Genomic DNA, 25,389 nt, shown 5'->3' with positions numbered 1-25,389 from the left:
ATTCCTAGAAATTAGAATACATCGTCGTAGTTACTTACATAAATTAGCCTTCGAAACACTCGTGAGACTAACGCTCGCGCGTTAGCGTGCCGCGGCGATCATCTACGCTTTAACGCTCTGTATAGGCGGTACAATAAATATTCTAAGTACAAAAGCACGGCTGTCAGCGTAGTAACGAAATAGAGTGTTAATATCTGCGTGAATTACTGACCTAGTGTGCTTCGATGGCTGACGTTCATCGATCGCTCGATACGGAGTCGCGGTTTTAGCCCGTATTAATCATAGGAAGATCTAGCAGAGGAATCCTCAAACCGTTCAAACTACGTAACTCCTCTCTAGTAGAACATCTAAAACCCTCATCAATCAACATTCAAAACTCATCTAAATTCACCATTGAAACCATATCATGTCTAATAGAATCCAAAAGCAATCTCAAATGTTAGAAAAATCTTCGACATACTAAAAAAGAGAACTTTCTGCTCGATCTTTTTAAGGTCACCCCGAATCGCGATCCCTCGATGGATCCCTCGATCCCCCGCCCTCTACCCCTGTATCCGAGTAAATCACGGACACGCGAGTTCCGCGACCCGTCCACGGCCGATCGAGTTTCGCAGGTTTATTTGAAGAACGTGCCATACACTTTGGTAGACGCGGCGCGCAACAAACCGCTAGGCGGCCGGCGGTTTATAGTCCGTGCGTTATATATTTATTATATTTGGATCGCGGCGAGGGCACCGTATCGAGCGGTCTGTTTGTTTAGCCTGAAATTCTGCGCTTTGGAATGGCCGGCTGTCATGGAATGATGTCATGGAGCAAGATCGTGCCTCTGCTGTGCCGTGCACGCGAGAGAGCCCCCGACTCCTCGACTCCGCGTCGTTCAAGTCGGAGCGCGGAAACTCGAACGTGCTCTTAACGATGACGGCGTTCCGGAATTCGAATTATAACCTCCGATCGACGAGCGACCGGAGAAAACGAATTTATAGTTCCCGAAGCACGAGAGACCGGAGAAAGAATGTTCGCTTCCGGTAGAACGAGACTTTCCGTCCGAGTTCCCGCTGGCGCTCGCGCGTCGAAATCACGATACAAGACTTTTCCGATCACGGGTGCTTAAAACGTAAACTCCTAACGCTCTAACTAATCGCTAACTGTGTCGCGTATTTGGCTATTGTCTCGACGTCGCGAGAAACGACGCGAGTCATTCGAACGATCCGAAAGTCGCCGACGCTGATCTAGAAGGTTAATCGAATCGTAACCCGCTCGATCGTTCGAACGGCGTGAAATTCATTGGAGGATTCGTGGCTTCGCTCTGTCACCTGTCTACATGTAGTGGGGCCAGGTTTCGATGCCAGGTACGTAGCGTTGGTACTGCGCGTAGGACGTCGACACGTGGGGGTGGCTCATCTGCGCGCTCGCGTGCGAGTAGTGGGCATTGTGCGAGGAGGAGATGTACTGCATCGGGGGCAGGGGCGGTTGGAGCTCGTGGTACCTGACTATTTCCTGGGATCTGTCCTCCCAGGAGGTCTCGGCGATCGCCTGGTCCGAGCAGTGTCGCTTGCTGGGCCTCTCGACCTCGTCCTCGTATCTGGAACAGAAGATTCAACGTGTCCGTGCATCGCAACCCAATTGCAAGCCTTGTATATTCGGAAACTGGGGCATTGCAGCATACATTCGTCCCCTATGTATCCTTCTTTTAACCCTTAGTATTCCAGATGGTTTTGTAATTTATCATGTAACTAATTTTTATGGTATCTCCAGTGAAAATGAAAAATGCTATAATATTCCTTCGATCTTTTATTTTCCTTGTCAATACAAAATTTGGACGTGTGGAAGATCTAATAATTTTAGGGTAGTTATAACTGGTGAAATAGTGCAGCCTACAGAGTTCAAAGGGTTAATTCTTTATCTAATTAATTTGAACGAGAAATGTAAAGAATGATAGAACTGAGAGATTTATCCTTTCTCAACTCTCTTCGTCTAATTAACCCTTTGCACTCGACGTGACTCTCAATCATTTGATTTGATATAACAAAATGACACATTACGTTTCGTATAATGCATCAATTTGTGAAATATTTATATGAATGTTTTCCCATTAGTTCGTTTCACATGGTGTCGTCTGTCTCATCGGAAAGTGTCAGATGTTTCTAGTGAAAAGCTTCCGAGTGAAAATGGTTATGAACGAGAAATATAAAGAGGGATGGTAGAACATATGTTCTTATTATTATATAATCAATACACCATACGAATCTCGAGCGAATTGAACTCCAATTGTTAACCCTTTGCACTCGGAAATTCTCCACTAGAAATGTTTAACAGTTTCCGATGAAACATAGACGACTCTTTGAAACTAACGAACGAGAAAACATACGTACCTCCAGAAACAAAGCTATTTCATATAAATATTTCACAAATTGATGCATTATACGAAACTTAATATTCTATACAACACTTTGTAATCTTGTATATGAAATTTAATGGTGACTTGCAGTCACTTTTCACGCAGATGTCTCTTACTAGAAACATTTAACATTTCTTTACGAGGCGAAGACGTTCTTTGAGACTAATTCGAAGAGAAATCACCAGTACATTGTGGAACAAAGCTGTTTTATTCCAATGTTACACGTATCGAGCATTATACAAAGTTTAACATTAAATATCACATTCTATAGTTTTACTGTGTTAAATTTAATGGTGACTAAGAGTCACCTCTCGAGTGCAAAGGGTTAAAAGCCCTCGTCTAAAGAAAACAAGCTTATTCTAACTACTTTGTTACTTCTGTTTCAGTATGTCTTACCTATTAAATACCCATTGGGACGAGGTGGTGGTCGGGGCAGGTATGTGGACCGGTGGCACCTGAGGCCGAAGGTACTGATCCAGCTCGTTGCTCTCGACCTCGCACTCCTGCAGGTTCAAAGGTATGTTCAAGCCAACGCCTCCCAAAGAGCCAAGCCCGTTCAGTTGACCCTCCTCGATCGGGAGTCCATCTCCGACTTCGATATATCGGAAATCTTGCTGCTGGTGAGGAGACTCGCTCGAGGAGGTGATCACTAAGTCCTGATGGTACATCGTGCTGTTCTGTTGCGGCTGGTTGCCCTGCGCAAACAAGTAGACGCGCGTTCGCACAAACCGAGCTGGAAATCGTAATCTAAAAACCTCGGTGTTTACATTTCCTCAACGATTAACACTAGGTTTACGGACATTTATTGTACAATTTATTCTATTGTTCCTGGGGAAGTTGATATTCGTTCATTTAGATTTTGGAAATTGTAGATGTAGAAATAGACAATCAGGATTCATATTCGTGTAATGGGATCAACGAAAACCGATTGAAACATTTGCCAAATAATGTTTATAAAATTCAATCTGCGTCAAATTGACGCGTTCCGTAAACCTAGTGTTAATGACGATAACAATAACAGTCGAGAAACAGTAAGAATCATCGAGTTCATTGATTCTGTTGAATATTTATTTGTAGAAATAAGCAACACAGTTTGAAAAGCTAAGTGTATTTATTAACCCTTTGCACTCCAGAGGCGCCTTTAGGTCGCCAAATGATTTGACACAGCAAAACTGTAAACTTTGATATTTAATATTAATCTTTGTACAATGCATCAATGTACGAAATGTTGGAAGAAAACAGTTCTCTTCCTCAATGCGTGTGAGATTTCTTAATTCAGTCTAAGAAAATGTCGTCTGTATCTCATTAGAAAATATTGAATATTTCCGGTGAAGAACTTCTGGAGTGCAAAGGTTTAAAGTATGTAGCTTTACAAAAACTGAAAAACGGAGTGCGGTTTAACTGTTGAGCGTTTGCTCCGAAACTGCATGAACGACGCGGAGAAAAAAAAGACGCTCAGCGCGTGCAATAAAAATGGCTGTCCTCGGGAGAAACAACTGACCGCGAAACAGAGGACTGCACCAATACCTTGCAGTCATTAACACGTGACCCCCAACGAAATCGAATTACTATAGTTCACTCAATGAATCGACGATTATATGAAAACATTTCTATATTATAAATAATGCTACATAATGTGACATTCAGCTGGATGAATGAATTTTTTTTTTGAAAAAAATCAATTTTGATATACTGCGCTTTTGTTCCATGGAAAAAGGCTATATTTTATTCTTAAATAAATAAGTGTTATAGCTTACAATCCCATGTAAATAATAAATATCAATAAAACGATTTCTTTTCTTTGCTTTCACATTGTTATTTTCAATTCTCGATTATATTCGAGTGTGAAAAATTATAGCAGCATAAAATACAACGCCGCTCGAATTATCTCGAATGTGCACAGTTTGGCCTGTTTAGCGCGCCCGAATTAACTCGAGCGTACAAGTTAAGGGGTTAATATTATATTTTTTCCATTCGGCATATTTTCCTCTGTGAAATCGTGCGGCGTTCAATGTATTAAAAATATACCTCATGCTCATTCTCAACAGATTCGTTTACCTGATTCACGTAGTGCTGTCCGCGAGGGGTTGTTGGCGGAGTCGGCGGGGACAGCCCTTGATTCGGCGTGGTCGGAGGAGACGAGCTGGCTCTGCTCTGCGGAGAATTCGGGCCCTGCGCTCCCCTGGGACTCATGTCCTCCTGCTTCAAGGACCTGGACACGTTGAAGGTAACGTTGCTCTGGCTCCTGGAGGGTGAACTGTCTCTACCCGCCGGGCCATTCTGCTTCCGGCGGCGGGGTTGGTACTTGTAATCCGGGTGCTCGCGTTTGTGAATAACGCGAAGCCGATCGGCTTCCTCGATGAACGGCTTCTTCTCGCTCTCCGAGAGCAATCTGTAACAGCGAACGGTTGTTGATTAGTCAAACGTGATTCGTTCGAGTAAACAGCCCGTGAACTATCAATAATCACGAAGGAAATAGAAAACAGTGATATTTGACAGGACGAAGTTGAAGTAACCTCAATGTCGCCGATGAAAAACAGAGAACGCAGTTCGGTTAACACGTTGACTGCCACGAAAACCTTTTGAGTTTTATGTATCGCTTATTCCTTTGTTGCAAAGGTAAAAGGGAATAGTTACTTATTATTTGGTATCGCAATGCTTACGTTACACTGTTATCTAATAATTTATGCTATGAAATACTTCTATTCGACATTAGTTACCTGACAAATGATAATTATTGTCAAGTAATTTGGAAGCTCCGGTCATCGGTGACCGACGTGGCAGTCAACGTGTTAATTAATCGGATATCCACGGTATCTTTCGAATGATATAGATTTCACGAACGTGTCGGTTCGGCGAAGAAGAAGGAAAATCGCGCGTTCGACGTGTTAACGGTTCACACGCGTGATTCTCTCGCGGCCGCGTATCCGGCATCAGAAGAGGCTGGAACGAGAGCGTTTCTATCATCCGCGTGATACACTCGAGGAGTCGAAATGGGAGGTCTGGTTAGTGTTTCTGGCTACGAGGAGTCTTAAGGACGCGGCTCACGCACACACGTGCGCGCGTGTTACACGCACACGTTTCTGATCGTGCGGTGGCCCGAGGTCGAGCATCGCGGTCCTCCATCGCGACTCGAACCCGCGTGCACTCTCCGCTCGTTGTTAGTCTTTAATTCCTCGTGTTTATGTTCCCACTGGGCTCGTAAAGCCCCCGGCCCGATAAGCTTTTCCGGTGTGGGCTGCGAGATCTCGACGATTCCAGCAATAATTCCGCCCGGAGACCGCTTTATTCACCGCGTTATCGTTTCGCGCCGTTTCCGGCGTACGAAACCGAGACGAAGAGGAGTTGTTGGTCATCGTCACCTGTTTCTTAGGCTCGGACGACTCGGCCCCAAGACACGGCGTTGTGCCAGAGGGTCGATGATATTGGACCGAAGGAATTTAAATCCCACGGATCGACGGGGAGGTGCTCGCGAGGGCTCTCGAACGTGTCCCCGACATGAAACGCGCGAGATGTTTTGTCACTGGGAACGGAGGAGCGACAGAGAAGAGAGCCCATCTGGTCAATGGACTTTGCCTCGAACGTTTTTTCGGCCGACGGGATCCGAGACGATAGCGGTCCGTGTCACAGCCTCCCTTTTTCCTTGCCAGATGCAACGCAGGGTCGGCCAATTTAGATCTCTAGCCTCTTTCGCCGCCGCTCGCCACCTTGTTGGTTCAATGATATCGGACGTATGGATTCGGCGTCTGTCGAGGAGGAATGAAAGACTAAGGGCTAACGCAAGCTTCTACCTGTAGTTGCGGTGGAACGTGAATGGGGTTGAAGACGCTGGCAGGGGTGAGAAGATCAAATATACCGTAGCTTTGGAATTGGTGATGTCTGCTGTAGGAAATAAATTAGTTTGCAATCTCCTTTGGTGTAACTTGGAATCAGTGTGAACAAATTGCACTGTAGCTTAGAAGCTATATGAAGAAATGGCAGTTTACTTTAGAAGGTATATGAAGAAATGGCACCGTAGCTTAGAATCAATACAAATTCCTCTGTAGATTAGCAGCAATACAAACAAATTATATTGTAGCTTAGAATCAGTAGAAACAAATTGCACTGTAGCTTAGAATCAATATGACAAAATGGAACTGTAGCTTAGAATCAATACGAACAAATTACTCTGTAGCTTAGAATCAATACGAACAAATTACTCTGTAGCTTAGAATCAATACAAACAAATTACTCTGTAGCTTAACAGCAATATGAACAAATTACTCTGTAGCTTAGAATCAATACAAACAAATTACTCTGTAGCTTAGCAGCAATGTAGCGGTGCGTGGCTCGCAGCGTTGGTAGAAAATAGCATTGACCGCTTACAGACGTTTAGGTATAGGCAATTAAACCTACCCTAAAGTCTGTAAGTCGGCGAAAATATTTTACACTTTTTACACGTGCGTAGCTGAATAAGCTACCCTACCATAAACGCTGCCAGCCATGTCCCGTTAAGGCTTCTTCGGCCGCACGGTCAGCGCGGCTCGGAAAAAACATTGCAAATTAGAAATGCATAATTTTTCCCCTACCAAAAATCGAGGCGACGTTGGAGAAGGGAACTAGCTCCACCCTCGAAGTTTCTAAGGGGTAACGCCTTTCCGAAGGCTAGTATAAATAAAGCGGAAAGGCGCGAGGAAGTACCTTTTTACATTACGTTACTTTACATTACGACACATTACCCGTTCTGCCTCCGAACACTCATCTACGCAAATAAATAACTTGTAAGCATATTTGTCGCGAATATTAAATAACACACTACATTCCGACAAGTGGTAACCCCCGACGTGATTTTGTGAAAAAAACATTTAGTGACAGTAATAGTACAGACACAAGTGATAAGTGCATAGAAAATTAAGGAAGAATTAATTCGGAGGCTGTCGAGATCGCAGGAGCAGCAAATTCAACAACTCCTGGAGCACGAGGAAATAGCATCTATGCGAACTATCCTCGTAACACAAACGGACGCATCGCTCGACAAGATGGCAGAATTGGCCGATAAAGTAAATGAATTTACCCCTATCGGTAGATGTGCCACTATCGCCACGGACACACAGTTCGAGATGCTCTGTGAACAAATGGCGAGGCTAACGCAGCAAGTCGCGGAGCTGACAAAAAACAATTCCACGACGCAACATCATAAAAGGTCATCCACTTTTCGCGGACGAAGAAGATGGCATCACCGCAGCCGCAGCCGCAGCCGCAGCCCTAGCCCGTCGCAACCAGGTGTGTGCTGGTATCACCGGAGGTTCGGAGACAAGTCGACGAGATGTACGACGCCCTGCACATACGTCCAACAACAACAGGGAAACGAAGCCGATCGACGCTAGATGCGGCAGAGCCTGTCGATCCCTCTACGAGCCGCTTATTTTTAACCGACAAGCAAAGTAAGGTACAGTACCTTATTGATACCGGCGCCGACATAAGTGTATACCCGCGTAATTTAGTAAGGGGACAACCCCCAAAGTCGACATTTGTTTTATATGCCGCGAACGATTCGACCATCTCGACGTATGGCGATATTGTTTTAAATCTAAATTTTGGATTGCGGCGCGTTATAAAATGGACTTTTATTATCGCGGATATTTCAAAACCCATAATTGGCGCAGATTTATTAAAATATTACGGCTTGTTGGTAGATATTAGAAATAAGCGATTGATCGACAACACGACAAATTTATCGATCCAAGGACAATTGGGTGTCGCGGATTTAAATTGTATCAAAACAATTGCCGGCGACTCTCCGTACCATAAGATCCTTGCCGAATATAAAGATATCACTATTCCAACGCGCGCAGGTGTAGTCGCGAAACATAGAATCACCCATCACATTAAAGTAACACCGGGTCCCACAGCTTTCGCAAAACCGCGCAGATTAACCCCCGATAAGTTAAAGATAGTCAAACAGGAATTCGAGTATTTGTTGTCAGAAGGCATAATCCGACCGTCGAAGAGCCCGTGGGCCTCACCTCTCCACCTAGTCCCTAAAAAGGATCAAGGCTGGAGACCGTGTGGTGATTATAGAGCTTTAAACGCACGTACAGTTCCCGATCGGTATCCATTACCCCACATAGAAGATTTTTCCCACTCACTGTTTGGAAAACGCATTTTTTCAAAGGTAGACCTTGTCAAAGCTTATCACCAAATCCCGATCGAACCGTCAGATATAGAGAAGACAGCAATTACCACACCCTTTGGTCTGTTCGAATATACGAAAATGCCGTTTGGTTTAATGAACGCCGCTCAGACATTCCAAAGATTTATAAACGAGGTTTTACATGGTTTAGATTTCTGTTACGCGTATTTAGATGATATTTTTATAGCTTCCTCTAGCGAAGAAGAACATTTTTCTCACATCCGTCAACTTTTTGCACGACTTCAAGATTACGGTATTGTTATTAATCCTGCAAAATGTATATTTGGTCAAGATACCATAGAATTTTTAGGCTATACTATTAACGCAAAAGGAACAAGTCCCAACTCTGAAAAAGTAGATTCAATCGTAAAGTTTCCACAGCCCAAAAACGTAAAGGAATTGAGAAGGTTTTTGGGAATGATCAATTTTTATCGCCGTTTTATTCCAAATGCAGCTAGATTACTGGTTCCGTTAACAGATTTACTCAAAGGTGCACCTCCTCGCAGTAATCCCGAAATTATATGGTCCACCGAAGCAACAATAGCTTTCAAGCAGGTAAAAGAAGCCCTGGCGGAAGCTACCCTCCTAACGCATCCACTACCTGGTGCGAAACTCTGCATCAGTGTTGATGCATCAGATTATGCAATGGGAGCGGCGCTTCAGCAATGGGTAGATGATACCTGGCAACCGTTGGCATTTTTTACAAAAACTCTGTCATCTGCACAACGCAAGTATAGTGCATACGATAGAGAACTTTTAGCAGTTTACTCCGCGGTTAAAAGATTCAGATACCAATTAGAGGGTCACGTTTTTACTATTTTCACTGACCATAAACCATTAATCTTTGCTTTTAAACAACGCCCGGAAAAAGCTTCGCCTAGACAATTCCGTTATCTTGATTTCATTGGACAATTTTCAACTGACATACAGCACGTAAGCGGGAAAGATAATATAGTCGCTGATACACTATCACGAGTTGACCAAATTAGCAAAGTGGTCAACCATACAGAAATGGCTCTGTCTCAACAGGCAGATGAAGAGCTTCAAAGCCTCTTACTGTCTGAGACAGCCCTTAAATTAAAGAAAATACGTTTTCCAACCAGTGAAGGCGATGTAGAAATCTTTTGCGATATCTCCACCTCTACTATCCGCCCGTACATACCAAAAAATCTGCGTAAACGAGTCTTCAATACTCTACACGGATTGTCTCACCCGGGAATTAAAGCAACGCGTAAACTCATCACCGATCGCTTTATTTGGCCTTCTGCCAACAAAGATTGCAATAAATGGTCTAAAGAATGCATACCGTGCCAAAAAAACAAAATTACAAGACACACCACATCTCCGTTAGGAAATTTTCCAGTACCGGCTGCCCGATTCCATCATATCCATATTGACATAGTAGGACCATTACCCATTTCACAAGGACACAGGTATTGCCTTACCTGTGTCGACCGTTTCACCCGCTGGCCAGAAGCCTGGCCGATCGAAGACATAACTGCAGAAACAATAGCAAATACCCTGTTAAAAGGCTGGATATCACGCTTCGGTGTTCCAGCGGTTATTACTACGGATCAGGGTAGACAGTTTGAATCTCAACTTTTCAAAGAATTAACACAATGTTTGGGTTCCCGGCACATTAGAACCACCGCTTTTCATCCCGCAGCAAACGGTATGGTAGAAAGATTACACCGACAATTGAAAGCAGGAATCCGTTGTCACGAAACAGACAGGTGGTCCGAAGTACTGCCGTTAGTTTTATTAGGCATAAGATCTACCTACAAAGAAGATTTACATGCAACCCCAGCCGAATTAGTTTATGGATGCAATCTTAAATTGCCCGGAGAATTTTTTAAAAACAACCAAGATAATCCAGTAACATCCGACTTTGTTACCCAATTCAAACGAAACATGCAGAATATCCGACCACGACCAGCATCACGACACGGTTCATCTAATACATTCATTCATAAAGACCTGAAAACAGCTTCACATGTATTTTTAAGACAAGATGCAACAAAACGATCATTACAACCGTTGTATGATGGACCATACAAAGTTATTAGGCGAAGTGATAAACATTTTACTATTATAATAGGATCACAGGAAAGAACAGTATCAATCGATCGACTCAAACCGGCGCATATAGACATAGAACATTCCGAATCAGAAACCGAAACTACACTTCCGAGTCTACCATCAAGCGCAGCCAATCAAACAAATACAAATAAAAAAACGAAAGGTATTTTAAAACAGTCTGCGCCGATTAAAACTCGTTATGGGCGAGTCATTAGGTTTACCGATAGGTATAAGGCATAATAGTTTGTAAGAATACATGTAAATACTGTATATATATTTTTTACATATTGTATAGCGTTATCACTGGCAAGGGGGTGATGTAGCGGTACGTGGCTCGCAGCGTTGGTAGAAAATAGCATTGACCGCTTACAGACGTTTAGGTATAGGCAATTAAACCTACCCTAAAGTCTGTAAGTCGGCGAAAATATTTTACACTTTTTACACGTGCGTAGCTGAATAAGCTACCCTACCATAAACGCTGCCAGCCATGTCCCGTTAAGGCTTCTTCGGCCGCACGGTCAGCGCGGCTCGGAAAAAACATTGCAAATTAGAAATGCATAATTTTTCCCCTACCAAAAATCGAGGCGACGTTGGAGAAGGGAACTAGCTCCACCCTCGAAGTTTCTAAGGGGTAACGCCTTTCCGAAGGCTAGTATAAATAAAGCGGAAAGGCGCGAGGAAGTACCTTTTTACATTACGTTACTTTACATTACGACACATTACCCGTTCTGCCTCCGAACACTCATCTACGCAAATAAATAACTTGTAAGCATATTTGTCGCGAATATTAAATAACACACTACATTCCGACAGCAATATGAACAAATTACTCTGTAGCTTAGAATCAATACAAACAAATTATTCTGTAGCTCAGCAGCAATATGAACAAATTGCACTGTAGCTTAGAATCAATAGAAATAAATTGCACTGTAGCTTAGAATCAATACGAACAAATCGCCCTGTAGCTCAGCAACAATACAAAAAGCAGACACGACAGTTTCAAAATCGACGCTTTGCCTCTGCAAACGTAGATGTTGCCATTGGAAGGAATAAAAGATGAAAAGTCGAGGGAAGGGAAGCCGTCGCGTTAGAGAATGGCGGAATACGAAGCGACGGTGCAGAGGCAGCCGACCAGAGGCTCGGAGGTGTCTCGAGGAACGCGCGGAGCCGCCTGGTCGGATCGGGACGCGTTGCTTCCGTCAGATAAGATGCATTTACCTGTTCGTCACGGGCGTTATTTGCGCGTGGTCTCGTGGGACTGCGGCGGCAGAGGGGCGAGGGACGCGGAGAGGGGCAGGTTCGGAAAAATTCACCTGACGGGGACAAGGCGTTTATTGTGATCCTTGGGGGCTCTTTATCTGTGGCAGGAACCGGCAGGCAGCTGCCAGCACGCGCCAAGGATGAACGCCGGGGGATATATATCTGTTTTCGTTTTGTCGACAAACATCGCGCCGTCTAATATCCGAACCGCGATACCTTTCGAGCCGGAAGGAAAAGGAGAAGATTCATTCACGACACCTACACCTGGTTCCACGTTACGTATCGGCGTCGATAGGCGGCTCGTGCTAGCCCTTCCTCTTTCGCAAATAATCCCGTGCAAACCTCATTCGACGCTCTAACGAACCGATCCTCCTCCGGTCTCCACGTGGCACGAGGAAACGGAATCGGAAACTTATCAGGCACGTAGAAATCGAAGCTCCGTAGGTCACGCGCCGATTTCTCGCGAATTTCAGCATTCTCCTCGTTACCGAAGATGACTGGTAACAACGACAATCGCGCCAATTCGACCTGCAAAGAGATTCTCGAGAATCTCGAGTCCCGTGATTCGAACCAGCAGAACACAATGCTGGGAATGGCCCGTCGCCTTCGGTAGCCAGTGTTAATTGGCCTCCGGGGTCTATCTCGGAAGGCGCTAAATAATTACTTCTTAGAGGCCGAAATTTAGGGAGCGATCCACCAGCAGCGTTCAAACAAACGTCCGGAGTGTGAAATGATGGGCTACAAATACTTTACAGAGCGCGAGCCATTGTAGAGGTGGATCTCCCAATAAAGGGGTCTGTTAACGAAATGGTAGCCAGTGTTGTCCACGGCTATCCCAACGTTACTGATCGAGAACAGTCTCCTCCGGAGCAGGGAACCGCGATGCTCTATTGTGACGTCGGGCAAGCGAGATCGGGGGGTCTCCGGGTCTCGACGGAACGTTCGATCGCCGATCGGGATCGCGATCCAGCGGTATTGTAAAATGATTCACCGCGGGGGTCCCTGTCGGCGCGTCCTGTGATCCTCGATGGACCCACTGGGGCACCTCGTTAGCCTCGACCAGGAAACGGAGTATCCTACTCGAACGGTCCCGCCGCGACTTTCACGAACCGCTCGGTTTCTCCTCGATCGATCGAACGGACGTTACGCGTCGCTGATCGTTCCACCCGCGACTTCCGGTTTCGTGGCTACGGAGTTCTTCTAGACCAAGGGGAACACGTCGGACGCGTCGTCTCGACGTCGGTGTCCGACGAGTGCGGCAAGACAGTTGTCAACTGAGGAGGATCGTACCACGTGCAGCTCCCGGCGCCACGTGGTTCGAATGTGTGCGCGCGAGCGTTCAGCGGGGAAAAAAGGTTGCCGCGATCCCGCGTTTAAAAATAGGAACGCGTACAACAAGTGGTCGCGTGGATCGCCGTAGCCCGCGAGCGGACGTTCCGCGCTGCGATCGGTTTCGGTTAACCGATATTTAACGCTAGAACTACCGAGCAGGCAAGTCGGCGCGAAATTTGTCTATGGGAACTCTAAGGATGCACTGAGATTCCTATTGACTTAGGATTCGATTGGAGTTTTACTAAATCAGTTTAGTGATTCTGCGAAGCGTGTTATGGTTTTAATCATTGAGAAAGAACGTAGGAACTGGTCAGTTTGACTCTAGTAGTTCTAGTGCCTAATTTGCATGGAATCCGATGCAAGACTGCGTAAACAATCTGTATATGATTCCGTGGCACTTGTTTAACACTAGAACTACCAGTTAAAATGACTGGTTTCGACTTCTTTGTTTAGCAATTATTGATATCTTCGAAGCATCGAATATCCGAAATGATTTTGAAAATAAATAGTTTCATTTCAGTACTGTAATGAATGTCCGAAGAAACTGAAATTAATCTATTGTTACAATTTCTATAGGAATTGCATATTAATCGTATTAAATGCTCGGTAGTTCTAGTGTTAACCCTTTGCACTCGAGAGGTGACTCTCATTCACCATTTGATTTGACGCAGTAAAATTAAAAAATTGAATATTTAATATTGAACTATCTATAATGCATCGGGAAATATTCGGATAAAAAAGCTTTGTTTCTCAATTTACCTGTGATTTCTCTTTGAATTCATTTAAAAAGAACCATCGACTTTGTCTAGTTAGAAAATGTTATTGCTAACGAAATACTTCCGGGTGCAAAGGGTTAAAACGATCTTCGATAATATTCTGCGGTTGTAATTGTAATACTACGGTGCGCTGCTTGAGACGTAAGAAACGTTGAGAGTATCGACTACACCTGACCCAGAGGATAGAGGTAGACATCACTAGCTACGTAGAACAGTGGCGAAGCGTCAGCGTCGCTGTCGTTCGCGTGGAATATCGGTAAGTGAACGACAACCTTTGCTTGGGGGTTCGTTCGTCGCACGTCGTCCGGCGTGCCGCGAAGAAAGAAGACGGGATTGAACGCGATTCATGGCTCGCTGCCAGCCGGCAAGCCAGCGGCTGTGAGAATCGGATTTATCTGATCGCCAGCGAGGCCGGGCCCGACACGTGGTGTCGATTAATTTTATCGGGACGCGCTGGGCTGCGAGACGCAAATCCTCTGGCCGATCGGTTGCTCTTCTGCGCAGCAGATCCCGCGTACGCAGAACCCCGGCATCATGATCCGAGGGCTAACGGGACGCGAGTCTCACTCACCGCCAGAGTTTCCCGAGAGTCTTGGACAGCTCCGCGTTGTGCAGGTGAGGGTACTGGTCGGCGAGTATCCGCCTGGCAGCCTGCGCCCACACCATGAACGCGTTCATGGGCCTCTTCACGTGAGCCGCCCTTTTGTCGCCGGAACCCCTGCAATTCGAGGACATTATCTTCATTGGAAACGATGGCTCGGTTTAAACGTAAGCGCTCGCTCGGGGAAAAGGGATTCGACCGGTCAACTCTCGTCTTTCTCGCGATCCTAATTCGCTATTTGTCACCGATCAAGATTGTAAATAAAGATTACAAAGACCCCTTGCCTCTTGACCGTCAAGTCATCCTTGCACATGGGGATCCGTTCGAATATAAGATTATCCAAAAGTACACGACTATCGGTCCAACGGTTGAACGGAGTGAACCGTCAATTGGATAAAACATTCAACGTGGATGTACCGTCTAGCTTCGACTGCTCCTTGGACAACCCGATTCGGAGCTTAAATAAGGGTCGGATGATTCGATTCTGTACCTGGATGATACAAAGGACGGTCAAAGGTCGAACGACCGAAAGTATGATTCAGTTGTTGCTTCCTTATCGCCAGTGAATCACTGTAAATAGAGACCGATCATCCATCGCTAGCCGAGACGCGGCCGAGCGGACGCCGAAGTCCAGAAGCGTCGGGAACGCGGGAAGAAACGGATTTCTCGAAAACAGTCCTGACCAAGTCGGGTGACTTGCAGAAGAAAATAACCAGAGGCTGACGCGCCTCCTCTCCCGCCTCCCGCGCGTGCAGAGACGTAGCTGCATCCTTCTACGCCGGGTTTTGTAACCGGCGCAACGCAGCAGCTACCCCCGGGTCATCCGGGCGAGCCGCCACGGCACGCTTAAAACCGGCCTTAAAATAACACCGCCGCTGCCAACGGGTGACGAGCAGGAATGGACGTATCCCTTTCTTTCCTAGAAGATGACTTCATAAAACTGTTGCCCTCTGTTCGGATGGGGGATCGACGTGACTGACGTGATTGCGCGAGTACGAGCCTTCTCTTCCTCCTCGTGCTGTTTTCTTTCTGGACTCCGATACGAGCGCTCGAGAACCCCGCGCTAACTCGCGTACAGGCTAGGAATTTTCAGGATACTCTATCGAACGATACTTCAACCCTGGGAGAACGAGTAGCCATTTTGTCGCGTGACTTTACCATTCGACGCGAGGTTTATCGAGGAATTCTACCTTAACACTAGAACTACCGAAAACTCGAATTAACCCTTTGCACTCGACAATGTTTTTCATGAAAAATATTCATTACTTTCTGACTAGAGATTCACGATATTTTTCGCGAATAACACAATTGATTATCTTCTATAAATTAAGAGACACTATTTTACTTCGATGTTTTATGTGTTGATACATTACGCAAGGTTTAATATTGAATTGAAAATTTTATCAGTTTGCTGCATCCAATCAGCTGACGACTCTAAGACGCCCCTCGAATGCAAAGGGTTAACTTCTAAAGAATTTTCTATAGAAACTCCAAGGGTGTTCGTTGAGATTTCTATCGGTCTACAATTCAGCTTGCAGATTGCTGAGTCAATTTCTTCAGTATATCTACTGAATTATCTGCTTTTTCGATAACTGCAAGAAGAAATCAGTGGGTCATTTTGACTTGGCGGTAGTTCTAGCGTTAAACATTTTCCTTACCTCGGACTGCAGCTATAATTATTCGTCTGCCTTCATACAAGTGAATCGAATAAACTTGTGAAAGTAGAATGATCTAGCATTCGATGCGCAAGGGTTAATACAGATAATTTCTGAATAAATTCATCAGGATTTCAGCTAGCCTGCACGATGCTCATGACGCAGAAGGACGACGATCCAAGAGATCGGTGCGCAGCGGTTTCGAAAGCGCGAGAGAGGCGAGTGCCGCGGATAAACAGGCAACCAAGGATTCGAAAACAGGCTCGTATATATTTCGGCCTCTTTGAAATAAGAGGGGCGTTAAATCCGTGTGTAAACCCGAGGAGCCGTTGGTAATTAGCGCGGGCCCACTAACAAGGGTTTTCACGGCAGCCACGACTCCGCTGTACCGAGCGGTTTACCTGGATACGCGAAAAATCCTCGCGTCTTTACACCTCGTTTGCGCCGCGAAGTAGACACTACCGGCGACGCGTAGGCGTGGCACTGTCAAATGATGCACCGGCTGCACATAACCTAGCCCCCCGTTTCTCCCTCTTCGTTCTCGTCCTCCGTGGATGTTGCAAGCGAGCAACGTAGAAAAATGTTCAACGAAGATTCAATCTGAATTCGCCGTAACATTCCTCTCTAAAACGAAGCGAGAAACGCGTCGTTATGCGAGTAAGGGAACCGCGATCGACGATAAATCGATGGCAGAAGTACGTGGAATTACCCTAAACAAACACAGGAAATGCGCAACAGTTCGGGGTGCATTCTCATGGGTTCCATGGGAATTAAAACTAGTCGATTTTATCGGCCCCTATCGCCAGGAATAAACACCGTACCCTTTAGCTACCCCGAGATAACCCCGTGTAATTGAGGGTTAGCGATAACGCCGACGCGCGTAGCGATACACTCGGAGATTCCGAGCGGGGCTAGGGAAATTTTCCGTGGAACACCTTATCCGGGGTGCTCCGAGCTGCTGGTTAAAGAAAAATCGTTCGACGCGCGAAAATACGATTCAATCGGAGCCGCGCAGCGATTCGGTTTCTGCGTCATTGAGCGGATTGCGTCATTTTCCTCGGAGTTTCGATTTTATCGAATCGCAACGATCGTCGGCTATGGCGCAACGACGGCCATTAATTCGCCCCCTTCTTCGATACGCGGGCGAGAAAAAAATCGCGTTCCCCGTATCGTTAGTCCTTTCCGATCTCTTCTGCTTCCCACGAGCAGATCGACGGACAGCGAGACGAGAGGAGGCAGAAGGGGTTAAGAGAGAACCGACGAGATCGAGCATTAATTAGCTAATTTCCGTTAATTGGCAACCGAGGACATTTTTCCAGCAGACGTTTCCCAAGCCGAGGAAACGGGTGCGTCATAATTAAGTTAGCGTTACGTATTTTTCAAGCCGCGTCCGCGCTTCGTCCCCCGCCCCGCTCGTTCCGGCAGCTTTTTCTTCGTTTTCCCCCTTCTTCCCCTGCGAACCTCGGCGTGCCTAAAACGCTTAGCGGTAACCCCGTCGCGTTAATGCTTGCTAACATGGCTCACGGTGATTAAAATGTCTTAGAAGACCTACGGTGGCCGGGTTGCAACCTGTTCGCGCCAACGCTGGGAGAAGTTGCTTGATCGCCGACTTAGGGGATCGGTATTGCACATCTGTTGCTCGTTTACCGGAGAATCGATGGAAAGGTGACCAAGTGGCATAGAAATGTCACTTTGCGAGTGATGCGTGTGCAGCTTTTGTCACCATTCCAAGCGGATCCTTTTTAATCAACAAATCACGATGAAGGAACGTGTGATTAATAACAAACGAAATGTCAGACATTTTGGAGGTTCTGTCATGGCACCAATCGAATCCCTGTTAACCATGAAATGCGAGGATGCGAGGGACATTTGATTGAACCTTTGCAGAGGAGTGACTCGGCTACCACTTGATTCGATAGAGAGAAATGATCGTGTGATATTGAATATTAACAATTAGCCAATCGAATGGGAGATCTCCCACTTTTCACTTAGCAACGTATTGCCTTTTATTGTTTACCTTTTCTCTTATTATTTGTCTCGAAGTGGGATTATTTGCAATTCATCGAATACGGTTCTTGTTTTTACAGAACAGTTTCTAACCGAATTGAATGAGTTCGATTGAAGATAATGACGAGGTTGTAGTTATAGTTCTTAGGCGGTCCAAGTGTTAAGTCAGCTTCGAAAGTGCGTCTCCAATCAGCAGACATCAAATATTTCTACTAGCAAACTCTCGACCGCAAAGGTTAATAGTAAACGATCGAAAGATCGAACGAGGAACTCACTTGATGGCAACAGGTACCAGAGTCCAGTCGTATCCCTGAAGAACCTTGGTGACCGCCGCGCTGATCTTCTCCCCGCAATTCGCACCGACCGCAGCCACGACAGCTGCCTTCCCGTTATTGTTCACGTTGCCATTGTTATTGTTGTTGTTAGCGACGGCGGCATTGCCGCCATTGCCCGAGGCAATCGAACCCGACGCCTCTCCCATGATGTCGTTCATCTTCCCGCCGATTGTTCGACCGCGATCCGGAAATTCAGCTGATGCTCGACGAAATCGGACGACTCGTTAAACAATTCCACGGGTTTATCGCGCACTGCGAGTGTTCATCGTTCGGTGGAACAAATGTTCGATTACTGGTTAATTACCGTATTATCATGGCAACGTCACTTCCGTTTCTCGCGAACTTACGAGGGTCCGTCCACACGATCGAGCCGTTTTTCCTCTTCCCTCCTTTCCCGTCGATCGGCCGCGACCCTCTGTGCCACTGGCCGCGTATCAAGCTCGCACGTTTGTCACGTTTAATTAATTTCGCGCTCGATTACGGGGCGAGAACGCGGGGCGAGAACGCGGGGCGAGAACGCGGGACGAACGCGGGGCGAGCGAGCGAGCGAGCGCATGTCGGTCCGTCGGGAACGGAGGTCTATCTCCCCGAGCGCGGTTTTTCTCGGCAACGCGACGACCAGAGAGCCACGGCAATTCTAATCTGTTCTCCTTTGTGCACCGCGCCCGGCCGTTTTGCTCTCTTTTCCCTCCGACTTTCGCTATCGGCCGCACTCGCGTCGCTCTCCAGACCGGCCGGATCGACGCCGAACGGATTTCCACGATGACTCTCGCTCCCGGCAGCGGATCGGGGATCCCGTGACTTCTCGGAACCTCTATCGCCGGATTATTTTCGATCTAACCGCGGCGCTCCGCCAGCAGATTACCAGCTCGCGTCTAGAAGCGCGCGCGCACGCGCCCACTAAACTCCGTTTCCGTTTTTCACCGACGATTTTCCGGGACTGTCGCGATCGTCGGCCACCGCTCTTCGTTCCTCCTCGGTGAGGAACACCGTCGTCGAACACACTGAAGAGATCGTTCTCCACCGGAATCACTGGATCACGAAGATACCATGGAGATCTTGTAACTAGTCCAACGTCCGATGTTCACGCTGTTTCTTCTTGAAGACGGTCCAACTGAACTCGATGTCGCAAGATTGATCAAAACCGACGATGGCCGCTGCCTCGCAGTGGATCACACTCGACGCGTCAGGATCGCGGACTCGCGAGTAACATTGTTTTCTCGAATGGACTCGGTCGACGTGAAACAGAAACCGGTGCCGGGCGAGGATGATTTCTAGTTGCTGCCGCGATCGGCGCTCGAGTGAGGTGGTTGCATCGCCTCGGGGCAGTTTCCACCGATTCCCTCCGACGGCGGCTGCCGGTTGGGGGCGGGGCGACGCCGAAGAGCTGGTAACACTTGTTGCTTCGCGATCGTGCCCACCGATGATGCCACGGACCGAGAGGAAAGGGACACGGAGGAGAGAACTTCGTCCGCTTGCTCCGACTGTGCGCAACGTACGGATTGTTCGACTATGATGCGATCGATCGAATTATTCGATGGAAACTTCCAATTTCTGGCTACTCTAGATCTGTTGGACCTCTCTTCTGTACATTCGGCAAGCGGTTAATGCATGGAATCATGGATTCTTCAGGGTCTTCATCGTGAAATTCATCAAACTCCTGTTAACGTGTTATTAGAGGAAGCTGTAACTAATCCTTTATTTCATTAACAATTCCTAATCGAACCGCATCGAAGCATCAGCATCTTAATTTACGTTCGATCATGGAACCTTCGAATTTCATCCGAGTTTAGTGGATACTAAAGTACGACGGAGTATCTTCGAAAATTCTGTTACACCGAAGCCTCTGATTCATCGTCACATCCGTGTCCATTCGGAGCCGCTCCATTTTCCACGGATAACCGGGCAAGATGCCCAGAAATCGTGTAAATTTTCGATCCCGGCCGCCGCCTCTCCCCTACGTTCGATCCCTCCGTCGGCTATCAGCCCCTCCAACGATCCCTCCCCCGTATCATTTATTTCAGAGCAGTCTCTCCTCGCCGCGACAAGAGTTTCCATGGCTACGATATCCTCCGGGAGTAGGACCAATCGGGTTTCTCCTCGCTCCACCTATCTCTCCTCTCCTTTCTCTGCCCCGACCCCGTCTCCGTTCCTCCTGCTTCCTCTCTCTCCTTCGCTCCCAAGCAGGGACGCCGATTGGCCGGCCGGCCGTTGGCAATTACGACGTCATCAAGGAGGAGCGTGCAATTTTCCTGGCGATGCACCAAGTCGGCTCGCGTCGATGGTTGCACTCGTCCACGGGATACCGGGCCGCTCGGTGCCTTCGTCGGTGATCGAGGAACGCTTGGCATGATAGATCTTCCGACGATACATCTTCATTCGTAGCTTGAGTCGTAGTGATCTCAGAAAATCGAGGACAAACCTAGCAAACATCGTCGAACCGACGTATTTCCGTTCCAATTAACTTGCGCCCTTAATGAAGTACCCGAAATTTCTTTCTTAGGACATTAACTTAATTCGTAATCATTATTCCTCCCTATCATCGTCGAATGGTTGTAATCTTTCAAAACGCTCGTCCACGGCGATTTTAGTTTACACGATGAATCATTTGCCACCTCATCGTTAAAGTTTCCTTCTGAATAATCTCACGAGAGATACAGAAAGTTCTCTGCACTATAAATTCCATCGATAGGGGATCAAACGCTACGTCCGTTTAAAGGCTATTCGAAATCGCCTCGAGCCTCGGTTCCAGCCAACGAAACGAGAAGCCGGGCCTGGAAATCATCGATCGCGTACACGGGGATGATCGAGCTTACGCGGTACGCGATGACATCGTGCCGGCTCGATGACAGTGCAGATTGTTCCGTAGCTCGTGTCACCGTTGGGGGTCCAATAGCTGCGGTGCCCGCCACCCGGGGGGCTACATGTGTCGGGCACCCAGTCGGCTGGCTCCCCTGGCCCTCTTCTTCGCGATCCTTTCAAGTGTCCGACAGACCAGCGTCTCGGGACCCCCGGGAATTACTGAAATCATTATTTTATATCCGCCACGCTTGCGGATCTCTCCGTCGATCATTCCTCCAGGGTGTTCCGGCGCGACGCGTTATCGCGCGCCATTTTTCGTCTCCCTCGCGATCGCTGATCATTCTCGATTCGACGTTTTTCGAAATGCTACGTGTTATCTTACGCCATTCTTGATCTCGCGATCACTCATCCTGGATTCAGTATTTCCCGACATGGCGCACCGTTGTCTATTCTTCATCTTCGTGATCACTGATCATCCCCAATTCTACATTTTCCAAGGTATTATCAAGATTTACACTCGATCATGCCCACGATCACTGATCATTCTCAATTCTCCGTTTTCCGGCGCATTGCCACGATTCAGCGTTTTCATGACGCATCGTTGTCTATTCTTCACCTTTGTGATCACCGATCATCCCCGATTCTACGTTTCCTAACGTATTATCAAGATTTACAATCGATCATGCCCACGATCACTGACCATTCTCAATTCTCGGTTTTCCGGCGCATTACCACGCGTCGTTCGCAACCGATCATCCTGGAGCCGACGTTTCCCTCCCCGCGCAGCGGTTGCAAAGGAGGCGGGTCCATTTTCGGCGAGGTTAACCCTGAACGCGCGATGAGAAGGATCCTTGTTCCACCGCGAGTTTGTTTGGCTTCGCGTGAAACGGACACGAGATACGGGAGTGTCCTTTTTCAGGGAAACGCGTGGTGGCGCGCGTTTCCCGAACGTCCCTGAAAACGTGCTCTCCTTCGCGGTGTATACCGGGAACGAGGCGGCCGGAGGCTCACATATTGGCGCCACGTGCGCTTCGGGATGTTTATCCCAGGAAGAGCAAAATTCCGGCTTGGTGAAATCAATATTATTGTTCGCGGTCGGCTAAATTTGTGATCACGGCGCGCGATGCGGGTAATGGCGCGCGTGCAACGCTCGGTAAACGGGATCGGAGATCAGCGGGACTCGGGAATCGACGCAACAATGTTCGGGACCGGCCCGGGGATTCGCTAAAACGGACGGGGAGCGTTTCAGACCGAGCGCGGTTTTATTTTCGAGCGTGGAATCCGCGCGTTTGGGAGAATGTCAGTCGTCGTTGACGCGTGATGATGGCTCCGCTCGCTCGTTAACCCTTTGAATGCGGAATACTCGCGGGTTAACGGCGCGTGGCTGGCAATTGCGATCGCAGGGATGAAATGCTGGTTGACTAGTGTTCATCGATTAACGCGCGTTCGTTATTCATTAGTCTTTATTATAATTGATTTGATTTTTGCAGTATTTGATATTAGGTGAATCTTTGTCGCACGATTTTCTTTAGATTCATCATCTATCGAATGATCAATGAACGAACGTTTGAATACAATCGAAGGTATCTATTAGCATTCTATTAACAGTAGAATCGTTTATCGATTTTTGAACCATAATCACCGATATTCCCAAGAGCGACGCGAGATCGAGATTCGTATCGATGGTACCTTTAAAATGTTGCACTCGGAAGTTTCTCACTAGAAATGTTTAACATTTTTCACGAGGCGAAGACTTCTTTGAAACTGACTCAAAGGGAAATCACGAGTACAATGAAGAAGCTATTTTATTCCAATATTTCACGTATCAAGGCATTATACAAAGTTCAGCGTTAAACATCAGATCTCATAGTTCTCATGTGTAAAATCTAGTGGTGAGTCACCTTCCGAGTGAATACACTTTGATTACTTTCGAACGAAGATAGATTACAGCGTGAACAAGTGCATTAGCTAATCGAACGTTCGATTTGAAAACGTATCGACAGCTGATAGTTTTCGGACCTTAACGCGCCAGCGATTCACGCGAATAGGTTTTGAAACCGCGCGTCTCCGCGGATAGACTCGTCGACACCAGGATAAAAACGTCCGCGATTCGTAATCCGTCTAAGTAAGTGTCTCGAGCGTTTCCGAGAGGCGGAGAGGGCTCGCGTTTTACGCTCGCCATCGGGCGGCGAGTTAATCCTGTAAAGTGCGAGCGAGATGGCTACCCGCTTTGATCTCGCACAAAAGCCGCCACACGGCATTGACCGTGGTTTATATACGCTCATGTATGGGCCACTGTCTTTGCTAGCTCGCTCATTCATTAAATTCGTTGTATAATTAGGCTCGGCAGAAAGACCGGGACTGTCAACCCGCGGGGTCCGTGTGCAGCCGCGGCGGAAAGTCAGCCCTCCACCGACATGCGCGCACCGCCCTTGGATTTATGCTCCCGCGACGATTCTTGTTGCGCCTGTTTCTCCGGTGTGCGCGACGCTCGATCCCCCGTCCCGCCTCGGCCCCCGGCGATGTCGTCGAACGCGCAAAATCGCGCGACTGTCGATCTAATTATAAAGCTGGCCGGGAACAAGCGGAGAATCCTCGGCGTCACGGTCACCGGTGACTCGGCCCTTTGCTTTTTCCGCGACGATTCCGACGATAATCTAATCGCGTTCACTTAGCATTCCTCGGGATCGATCGATCGCTAGAAACTAGCAAGCCTAACAGAGATACTCTTAATTAATAATAGACACGGTAGAATTGTTTCCTCTTCTATCCGATTCTCAAGATTCCCTTAACACAATATCTCCTACTCTCTAAAGTAATAAATTACTCTGTCGATCCCCCAAATGACATCATTCAATTAACCCCAAGCGAATAATCGGAAGGGAAGAATGTTCGTAACGATGTTAGAGGCGATCGGCGAGGATCGCGCGAAGGATGCGAGAAAGCGGGCCGAGCAAGAGGCAGAAAAGGAAGAAGATCCTAGGTGGCTCCCCACCAGGGACAGAGGTGGTCCACGGAACCGCCTCCGCGATCTACCATCCAACGTTTGGTGCGTGTGCCAGACGTGTGCTCGCCGTTTCTGCCGCTTTCGTGGACCAACCTGTGTGCCTGGTCCCTGAACGAACCTCCACAGCGACACAGGGGATCCGCGTCCGTGTTTCTTCTCTAGTCAGTCAGTCAGTCAGCCATCGGAGTCTCCTTGATCCGCGCACGCCGCGTCTTCTCTCCTCGGAACGGTGCGCCTCGGGCGGATCTCTCCGGATCGGAGTCCGTCGATCGTATTGTTCGCCAGTCGTCCGATCGGGTATTCACCGGTGTGAATGACGGATCGCCCGGCGACGATTTCCGGGTTGTACACCGAGGACTGAGTGGCCAGAGGATCCGGCTCGCGAAAGATCGTTATCGGTGTCCCGATAACGGCGAGCAGACGCGTCGACGGAGTGACGGAAGCCGATGCGACGCCGATACCGCGTATATCGAGACAGCCAGAGGGTTCGGGCCATCGATAAATTATCCGGGACCGATAACCCCCTGGGATTAATTATCGACCTCTTCCCTTCGGCCCGGTTCTTTACGATGCGCGCTCCACGGTCCACGTGAGGATTGGACGAGTCCGCGATAAAACGAGCCACCGATAAACCCGCGCTTCGGCGAAATTCGTTTCCTCGCCCCCGATTCTCGGAGAGATAATAATCTACCGAGGCCTGACAGAGGAATCCCATCGTCCGCGTCGCGAATGCGGAGGACCGCTGATAAGTGATCGACCACGAGATTCGAAGAGATGGAGGCCCACCATGATAACGGAGTGTCGTCGGCGACGGAGACGAAGGCCGGGCCCTCGAGCGAGCCATGCGGCAGCTCGTTGGACGATGTCGTGGGCAAGTTGCTGCAAGGTTTGATTATTAGTCTATTGTAATTGATTTGTTCTTTGTGGTAGTTGATACTGAGTGAATCTTTGTTGCACGATTTTCT

At 47.5% G+C, this 25,389-nt stretch overlaps 2 protein-coding genes across 3 annotated transcripts in view; one reads left to right on the top strand and one right to left on the bottom strand.

The window, feature by feature from the left end:
• Positions 1-19,903, bottom strand: LOC116428700 (transcription factor Sox-9-B). 2 transcript variants are annotated; one of them, XM_031980700.2, is made up of 5 exons: positions 18,556-19,903; positions 14,589-14,735; positions 4,457-4,790; positions 2,795-3,093; positions 1-1,582 (listed from the first exon to the last, which is right to left on the bottom strand). In XM_031980700.2, the coding sequence occupies exons 1-5, from the start codon at positions 18,771-18,773 to the stop codon at positions 1,318-1,320; spliced, it is 1,263 nt and encodes a 420-aa protein (XP_031836560.1). In that variant the 5' UTR covers positions 18,774-19,903; the 3' UTR covers positions 1-1,317. The 2 variants fall into 2 exon arrangements, with proteins under 2 accessions (XP_031836560.1, XP_031836566.1); XM_031980706.2 differs by lacking the exon at positions 14,589-14,735.
• Positions 2,882-25,389, top strand: part of LOC116428551 (uncharacterized) — a 31,904-nt gene continuing 9,396 nt past the window's right edge. The window contains exons 1-3 of the mRNA XM_031980318.2: positions 2,882-2,915; positions 4,470-4,625; positions 24,325-25,310. Of these exons, the coding sequence (XP_031836178.1) occupies positions 25,199-25,310 (112 nt within the window). The 5' untranslated portion in view covers positions 2,882-2,915; positions 4,470-4,625; positions 24,325-25,198. The remainder of the gene's footprint in view (positions 2,916-4,469; positions 4,626-24,324; positions 25,311-25,389) is intronic.

This window comes from Nomia melanderi, chromosome 14, assembly GCF_051020985.1.
Source record: "Nomia melanderi isolate GNS246 chromosome 14, iyNomMela1, whole genome shotgun sequence".
NCBI lineage: Eukaryota > Metazoa > Arthropoda > Insecta > Hymenoptera > Halictidae > Nomia > Nomia melanderi.
The sequence above is the reverse complement of the archived record's forward strand: the minus strand, read 5'-3'. Positions and strand labels throughout refer to the sequence as shown.